The sequence below is a fragment of the Sinocyclocheilus anshuiensis genome, unplaced genomic scaffold (assembly GCF_001515605.1).
Source record: "Sinocyclocheilus anshuiensis isolate Anshui unplaced genomic scaffold, SAMN03320099.WGS_v1.1 scaffold880, whole genome shotgun sequence".
NCBI classification, from domain to species: domain Eukaryota; kingdom Metazoa; phylum Chordata; class Actinopteri; order Cypriniformes; family Cyprinidae; genus Sinocyclocheilus; species Sinocyclocheilus anshuiensis.
Genome location: NW_015548254.1, coordinates 1,229,096 through 1,237,569, shown reverse-complemented (window position 1 = coordinate 1,237,569; position 8,474 = coordinate 1,229,096). Strand labels below are relative to the sequence as shown.

General features: G+C 35.8%; 2 protein-coding genes across 4 annotated transcripts; both read right to left on the bottom strand.

Moving 5' to 3' along the window:
• Window positions 1–958: 958 nt before the first annotated feature.
• Window positions 959–2,840, bottom strand: LOC107655409 (regulator of G-protein signaling 21-like). Of its 3 annotated transcripts, none has more exons than XM_016442894.1 (5): window positions 2,638–2,840; window positions 2,463–2,528; window positions 2,212–2,258; window positions 1,950–2,116; window positions 959–1,623 (listed from the first exon to the last, which is right to left on the bottom strand). In XM_016442894.1, the coding sequence occupies exons 1-5, from the start codon at window positions 2,712–2,714 to the stop codon at window positions 1,444–1,446; spliced, it is 537 nt and encodes a 178-aa protein (XP_016298380.1). In that variant the 5' UTR covers window positions 2,715–2,840; the 3' UTR covers window positions 959–1,443. The 3 variants fall into 3 exon arrangements, with proteins under 3 accessions (XP_016298380.1, XP_016298379.1, XP_016298381.1); XM_016442893.1 differs by having other exon boundaries at window positions 960–1,623; window positions 2,463–2,549; window positions 2,638–2,839; XM_016442895.1 differs by lacking the exon at window positions 2,463–2,528 and having other exon boundaries at window positions 960–1,623; window positions 2,638–2,839.
• Window positions 2,841–5,359: 2,519 nt separating this feature from the next.
• LOC107655340 (platelet glycoprotein V-like) lies at window positions 5,360–7,258 on the bottom strand. Its single transcript, XM_016442796.1, has one exon. The coding sequence runs from the start codon at window positions 7,256–7,258 to the stop codon at window positions 5,360–5,362; it is 1,899 nt and encodes a 632-aa protein (XP_016298282.1).
• Between the last annotated feature and the right edge of the window lie 1,216 nt (window positions 7,259–8,474).

Sequence of the window (8,474 nt, the reverse complement as noted above, 5' to 3'; positions counted from 1 at the left end):
TTATATATATATATATATATATATATCATACATTAAATTCGTACTATTTTTATTCTTACTTCTTAAATTCTTCTTATTATTAAAATGAAGCCAAAAAATCTGGTGTGTGTGTGTGTGTGTGTGTGTGTGTGTGTGTGTGTGTGTGTGTGTGCGCGTTTTTGTGACAAATGAGGACATAAATTTGTATAATGACAAAGGTATGACATAGGTATTACAAGGAGAAGGTGACTTTTCAGCACATTACCCCATGTCCCCACTTTTCAAAACGCTTATAAATCACACAGAATGGAGTGTATTGAAAATCTGAAATAGCACAAAGTTTCCTGTAAGGGGTAGGTTTAGGGGTAGGGTTGGTGTAGGGCAATAGAATATACGGTCTGTACAGTATAAAAACCATTACGCCTATGGGATGTCCCCACTTTTCACAAAAACAAACCTGTGTGTGTAAAGTGAATCTTTGTAAGTAAATAAGACATTTTTGTTTCTCAGTAGTAAGATTATGGGGAACATATGAGGATGTCTAGTAAAGTTGTTGCTTCTCAAATTGTTCTTCTAAGAAGATAAATAAAATTTCTGAGCTTTCAATTTAAACTTTTCTCATTAGATTTCTAATTAAAATTCAAATTTGAACAAAAATATACATTAAGGTTTTGCATCAACCCTGTTACCGTCGTATTTTACGTTTTAGTAATAAACATTCCATCAATTAAATATTCCATGGAATTTTCATAAACACAAAGAAAAATCCAGAAAAAGATGATAGATAGATAGATAGATAGATAGATAGATAGATAGATAGATAGATAGATAGATAGATAGATGATAGACAGACAGACAGACAGACAGACAGACAGACAGACAGACAGACAGATTTAGGTTATGTGTCAACCCTTTTACCACCATATTTCTTAAACAAAAAAAATCCAAAATCTATTTGACTTTTATTTTAATTGTTTTTTTATTTAAATGAATGTTTAAAGTAAAGTGAATGTTGTTTAAATGCTGTAACTGGTCATATGTAGTCTCCTATGTAGTGTTTCATAAAATATGAGTTGATTAGCAAAATGCTCTTTGATGTCAACTAACAATGTTAGAGATTCCTCAATACAATTTCTCAACACTTCAACACATTTGTCTCATACAGTCTAACAGAAATCTACTTTCAAGACCAATGTTTATAAAAGTCACCCATTTCACAGAACGGACCAGCCCATCTCTCAAATAACATGTATCTTCATTCTTGATCATTTCCTGTAACGGTGACACTTTTCTTTTTCTCATTCATCTTATCACTCAAACCAATGAAGCTGAGCCTCTACACACCACATACTTTCTGTTCTCCTCTGTCATTTCCTCCAAACCACGTGCATATGTCCGCTTTCTACGCGCCGCGCCGGCTCATTAAGAAACATTTTTCTGGTGAATTAGTTGTTATTGGCTGGTCTACACTGGGTTCCTGGCTGCGTTCCTCAGGTTCTGATAGGCCTCAGATTTAAGGAACCTTGGGCAGGAGTCTTCCTCCATAAGTCTGTATATATGCATCTCGGCTTCATCAAAACAAGTGAGGTCAGGCTTCACCAAGGATCTCTTGATCTTCTCATGAGTGTGATGGTCGATGTTTACCTGCGAAATTGTAACATTTACATCCATGAAGTATAGGCCTATTTCTATAGTGACAATGGTGTTTAATTTGTTAAGCAAATGGCAAATGCAAAAATTCTGGCTTGTTTTTCTTTTGACCCATCATTAATGCATTTTAAAAAGTTCATTTACGACCTGCAAGGCCACATTTATTTTTGAAGAAATTTGGTGTCTTGCTCTCTGGGGTTTCAACCTTTTTCCGTTACTATTCCAAATACCCTTTGCAGCTCCCCTCCAATTAATAAGCATTACTATGATGCAATGGCATTTCCCTTCTATTTAACGCTTTAATGAGTGCCCATACTGACCTCTTTTTGAGCCATGGGATGGAGAAACTCTTTGTAGATATCTGCTGCTTTGTTACAGAGTTTGCCAGATGAAGTCGTCCGCTTATATTCCCTGCAGGCAAGCCAAAATTCAATGTTCTCCGCACTAAACTCAGACTGAAGAAATGAACGAAAGGCATCCAGGTAGTCTGTTCGGAAAAGAATACATTTATTTATATAATGCTAAAAAAATAATATACATATAAAAATAAACTATATAGAGGTGATTGGTGGTTGAGCTAACCTCTATTTTCTAGCAGATCAGCTAGCTTTGGCCCACGGTCTTGTAGTCTTAAAAAGATGAAGAAATGACAAGAAATTTGAGCTTTTTATTTTTACCCATCTTTTTCTAATTATTTTACGAAGACTGCATGGACATTTGTATTTGAAATTTGTCTTTTTTCACATTGAAGGAATGAACTAGTAAAGGCAAAAATGATGATTTCAGTGTTGAAATTGTTCTATACACATGTATATAACAATTCAAAAACTTACTGATAATGAGAGTCTTCAGTATTTTTCTGAATCAAAACACATCTGATATTGTTTTTCTGCTTTTTCCTGCTCAACAGAACATCCAGTCTGAATTCAAATAAACACTTTAGTAAATATCCATCTTTCAGTCGATTCAGAACGTTTGAATGCAGAGAGACGAGTAAAATTCATTTACGTTTTTGGTTGTTTCTTGTTCCCAATGAGGTCCTTGAACTCGTAGATCCGAATCTTCGAGAAACGCATTTTAGGCATCGTGGGGTGGCGGGAAATATTTATTCAGAATGATCCTCTATGTTTCATGTTTTTGACAGACTTTTCCCATCTAGCGCCTGTATATACGGTCGCCAGGCAGATGGAGAGGGATGTTGTCATACCTGAACATGTTCACACAAATCTCTGGATTCCATTGACACTGCGAAGTCTTTAATCTGATCTCCCTGACTCATAAAACACACATATTCACACACAAGTTTACTCTTGAATTGGAGACGTATTATGTTACGATGGTTCTATTGTTGCTATGACAGCACGACAGTTGAAGAGAATAACATTAAGGCCTTGAATGAGGTGTATGAGACAGACATAGTACGTTTCTCAGTTTTATACGGTTGAGTTTTTTTTATATATATATATATATATATATATATATATGTACTACTAACTTCCGTATTTTTAATTTAAGGAAAGCTATAGAACATGACTATAACTTTGACGCCTATTTCAGTTTTCCAGTAGTTAACCCGTTTAATCCCAAATTTTTCCCAGACATGAACATATCCAGATGATGTGTCATTAGTAACGCTTTGAAATAATCAATAATTATTTTTTTGAATTTTTTTTTTGGAAAAGTGTGTGAAAAATTGTGTTTTATGGTCGGTCACAATTGTGACCGGTGGGATAAGGTGAGTACTGAATTAATATATTTCTGCAGTCATACAAATTGTTATATATCTTAGCCCAGCTATTTTAAACTGTTTGATCACATTCTAGGGTTATTATTATTTTGCATTAAAAAAACTTTATGCAACATTGATAGGAACACTGAGATAAAAAAAAAAAAAAAATTCAACCATCAACGCATTTCAAAATTGTTACTTTTTTGTAAAATATAACATCAAATTTTTATATTAGTGCTACCAGTATTACAACATCAATATTGTAACATTTTAATTTTTAATTTAGTGCAATATTTTGTCATTGCAACATTTTAGTGTAATTTTCACTAGCAACTGCAATTGGATTGATATTGTAAACCTAAGTTCACTGTTATCCCACCGGTCACTATTGTGACCATCAACATGTTTACTCATTCTATGACCACACTTAACAAAACTGAATATATGTGAATTCATATATTAATACTAGACACCTTAAAGATAATGTGTACCAAAAATCTTTGTCATATCTTTATGTTAACATACTTTACTAGCCTTTTGTTTTGGAGCTTTCTCAAGGTGCAAACAGGAAATAAACTGCTCTGGTCATGTGACAATTTGCACTAATCATGTGAAACTGCACATATTTCATTGAGACCCTTTATTTTTTCCATATTTGCAGGAAGTGCACTAAAACATCAGTCAGTAAGGTTTTTACAGCTTTATAAATGAAAACCTTTTTTACGGTCACTATTGTGTGGAAATGTACACAGAGTCGTCGTTCAGATGTTTCAAACAAGTGAAACATTTTGGAAACATTTTCAAAGATGTGAAACATCCTGTTAATGTTGTAACAGAGATCTTCAGGTTTTCACGCTTGGCGGATGGACCGCGCCCACAGACACCCACTTTCTTTGAGTTTCAGAGTCACACCAAACATCAACGTTGGGCTCGTTCATTGAGGCGTTTTGTTAGTCATGTGGGAGTGGTAAGAATTTGATAACAGTGCTTGCTACATGTTTGCTGTGAGCTTAACTATGCTGCAATAGTAGGCTAATGTGCAAACATGAGTTTAGCCACATCTTTTCATTGGGGTGGTTTGGTCTCGTAATTAAAGGTGAAGTGTGAGATTTCTGTGCCTCTAGTGACACTAAAAGAATTGTGACAATAATTATTGTTAGTGTTTTAACATCCAAAAATACACACTTCACTCTTTCCCCTAAATAATAATAATAATAATAATATACTATACTATACTATACTATACTAATCTAAAATAAAAGCAATAATTTTATTGTAAAATAAAAACAATGGTTGACATTGTGCATATTTAAAAATAATCTGCAGTTTTAGTATCATACTCTAACAATGGTTTTAATATAATTTAAATATATAATAATTAAAATAGTATCATATAAAATAAAAATAATATAATAATAAATAATTTAAAGAAACAAAAAATAAATATAATAATTATAACTAAAATAACAAAATAATTTATGAAAATAAGTAGGGTGGTATATTGTAAATATGTCCACATATGCATATTTTGCTTCTGCTCTATATTGTTTACCCACCAGGGGGCATACATGGCAAAGAAACCACTCTCAAGGTACAGAAACATTTTATTTGGTCTTACACTTTGCAAGCAACCACCAAGGGTGTGTGTTCATATCAGTTTTGTGATTGTAAAGCACTGGAATGTGGAAATTGCAGAAAGGAAAACGTGTATTAGAAAAGAAACAAAAATTCATTGTTAATGGCTGTATAAATGAATGCTTACAAAAATGATTATATCAATTTTAAAACTTGTCACAAAAGTTGCTGTGCTGAACATAATTTGTATTAAAATGTGTTGTATCAAATTTGAAAAATGCCAGATAGAAGCTTTTGATTAGTGGTCTCAGACTTTTATATTCCTCATTAATACGAAGTGGAATTTGACAAATTACAATATGCACTATAAGGTGAAAATACATAACAGTTTGCTGTAGAATAACTGAAGAGGTTTTTAAGCTTTCTCTAGAGTTTGACTTTGAAGCTTCGTACTCTTCTAGCCATTAGTCTCTGATTGTCTCCCATAGTGACTTTTCCTAACACCCACATCATGTTATGAAGCTGAAACAACGCATATAAGCTGGCCGCAATCAGGACTACACCAGTGACCAAGAGAACAATGTACAAAGCCATCATGAATCCACTGTAGGGACCCGTCGACGGGACAGTCCACAGGTACACCCAGCCATTGTAATGATTGTTGTGCACAATTTCAGGTTCGTTTTCCAGCACAATTGTATCATAGAACGCCAGATCATTGTTGTTACCATTGCCTTGTTTCAAGTAAATATGATCAGGTGTAGGAGAAAGTAGAGAGGTAGCTGTTATAAAAGTACTTGTAGTTGCAGTCGCAGTATTTCTTGCTGTTGTGCTTGAAGCTGTAGACGAATGTGGGTTTGGTGTCACTGGAGTGGTAATGGCATTTGTACCAATAAACGTTGTCTGGAAAACACCACAATGGAGTTCTTCATAAGTCAGCGTTTGCAGAGGATGGTTTTCTAAGCGGTACGGTTCATAGCATGTTACACCTTTGTCCAAGTCACTGATTAGTTTTGGGTTTTCACGAATCCATTCTGCAATACCCATAATGCTACAATCGCAATTCCATTTGTTGCCACTAAGAGAGAGGTCCTTTAGCACCCTTGCGTGTACAAAAACATCTCCCGGGAGATACATCAGATAGTTGTGGTTCAGGTCTAGTATTTCTAGTCTTAAGGTGTTGCGAAAGATTGCCGATGGGAGAGACTCAAGCTTGTTCTCATTAAGCATCAGAATTTGAAGGCTAATCAATTTTGAGAAAAGCTCCGGGTCCAGTTCCCGAAGGTTGTTGTTCTTCAGGGACAGTTTCTTCAGGTTGGGCAGGCAACAGAAGAGGCTCTTTGGCAGGGAGGTCAACTTGTTGTTGAAGTATAAATTGAGAGCTCGTAGGTTGGTCATGTTAGCAAAAAGGTTCCATGGGAGAGTGGATAGATTGGTTTCGTAAAGGTACAGTTCTTGGAGCCTTGGCATGTGTCCCATTAGCTGGTAAGGTAGGGATATCAAGGGGTTCTTGTAGAGAGTGAGCTTGGTCAGGTTGGGCAAGTAGTAGAAGCTCTCGGATGGAATAAATCGGAGTTGGTTGGCCGACATCGAGAGGGTGAGCAGGGATGGCAAGTGCCAGAAAAGACGTGGAGGAATTTCTCGGATCTGGTTCTTCTGTAGCATTAGCACCAACAGGTTGCTTAAATGGTCAAAGGAACCACTTTCAAGTGTCTCCAATTGGTTGGACGAGAGCACCAGAGATTTTAGTTGCCGGAGGTTGTGGAAAAGGATCTTCGGGAGGTTCCTCAGTTGGTTATCAGCTAAGTTTAGGTAATTCAGCTTGGTCAAACTCTGGAAGACGTCAGCGTCCAGTTGGGAAAGGCGGTTCTTGCTCAGATTTAGTTCAGTGAGGTTGACCATCGCCTCAAAGAGTTCTGAACTAATGGAAGCTATTTGGTTACCATCTAGCTGCAGCTGCTCCAAATTGCTCTGCACACTAAACACCTTGGGTGGGAGGACAGAGAGTGCATTTGATGAGAGTTTGATGGACCGAAGCTGTGGAGCACCATGGAAGGCTTCTGGTTGGATGTTGTCAAGAGTGCTGTGCGTGATCATCAGTCGTATCAGAAGAGAGAACGGCTGAAAACTTCTGTCTTTGAGGACTTTTATGTTTGTGTTATTTAGCAGGAGTAGGAAGGTTGTTGTTGGGTCGAGAGGGGGTATGTCAGTGATGTCCCCAATGCATTTTGCAGAACCCCTAATGTCACAAACGCACCCGTTGGGACAATGAGCACTGAGGGTGAGCTGAGGCAGAAGTTGAAGTAAAACAAACGTGAACCACATACTCTCAAACTGGGGAACAAATACAGGCTTAAGTCATTATAAGAGTCTTCTTCATTATATAATTGATCAGTTTTCATTTTATAAATTGCAGCATGTACAATAAAAAAGCTCTGATATTGAAAAAAAACCTGATCATGCTTTAAAGCGATGACTCCCTCTCATGTTGTTCCAAAGCTGTGTGACCTTCTTCCTTCTTTATTTTTTTGTCCATTGAGTCCAAAACAGCATTGGACTAAGTGGACCAAATTATGTCCATTTTTGTCCACTGGCTCTAAAACACCTTTGGACCCAATTGACTTTAAATATATGGATAGAAAACACAGTTTCCAAAATATATTCTTTTATGTTCCACTGAAGAGAGAAAGTCATGCAGGTTTGGAATGACATAAGAACGAGAACATTTCTGGGAAAACTATTCCTTTAAGTTACCAAAACAAATAAATGAAGTAGCAATGTTATACTTACCTCTCACAAGTATTGAAGACTGTCTAGCTAAAATGGACGCATTCTGCTTTTAATAACCATACTTTGGAAATAGCTCTTCCCTTTTTACACTTATCATACTCTGCAGTGCAGCCCACATGGAAGCCTGCATCCGTTTTGATGAGTTTTTTTTTTTTTTTTTTTGTCTTTATTGTGTGTACTTGTAAGGCATTGTTCTTTTGTTGTTGTTTTTTGTGAAGAAGCCAAAATAAAATAACATTTTCCTTATTTTTGTTGGACAGTTTGTATCTATTTGTACCTAAATTGTGTCTCTAATACTTTTTTTTTTTTTTACATTATTTTATGTCCATTATTCCTGTGTTCATATGTTCATGTGTGTCCTTAAAAGGATAGTTCACCCAAAAATGAAAATTCTGACATCATTTTTGGTCCTCATGTTGTTCCAAGCCAGTATGAGTTTCATTCTTCTGTTGAGTACAAAAGAAGATATTTTGAAGAATGTGGGTAACCAAATAGTCAGCAGTAGCCATTGAACTTCCATAGTATATGGAAGAATACTGTGGAAGTCAATGGCTACCGTCAACTCTTTGGTTAATATATTCTTTTGTGTTTAACAGAAAAAAAGAAACTTGTACAGTTTTTCCAAATCATACCCATTCAATTGAATTTGCCACAGGTTAGCTTCACTCAAAGTGTGGGAACATTTACAAGCAAAATTAATGCTCCTGAGCTAAATTTCAACTGTCCCAGATAAGGGTATGAATACTTCTGC

Bases quoted from the DNA above. Each gene is read 5' to 3' on its own strand.
- LOC107655409 (XM_016442893.1), bottom strand. From the start codon at position 2,714: ATGCCTAAAATGCGTTTCTCGAAGATTCGGATCTACGAGTTCAAGGAC. The intron at 2,259-2,462 runs GTAAGTTTTTGA...CATCTTTTTAAG, and splicing joins ACTGAAGACTCTCATTATCA to ACTACAAGACCGTGGGCCAA. The intron at 2,117-2,211 runs GTTAGCTCAACC...TTTTCCGAACAG, and splicing joins TGATCTGCTAGAAAATAGAG to ACTACCTGGATGCCTTTCGT.
- LOC107655340 (XM_016442796.1), bottom strand. From the start codon at position 7,258: ATGTGGTTCACGTTTGTTTTACTTCAACTTCTGCCTCAGCTCACCCTC.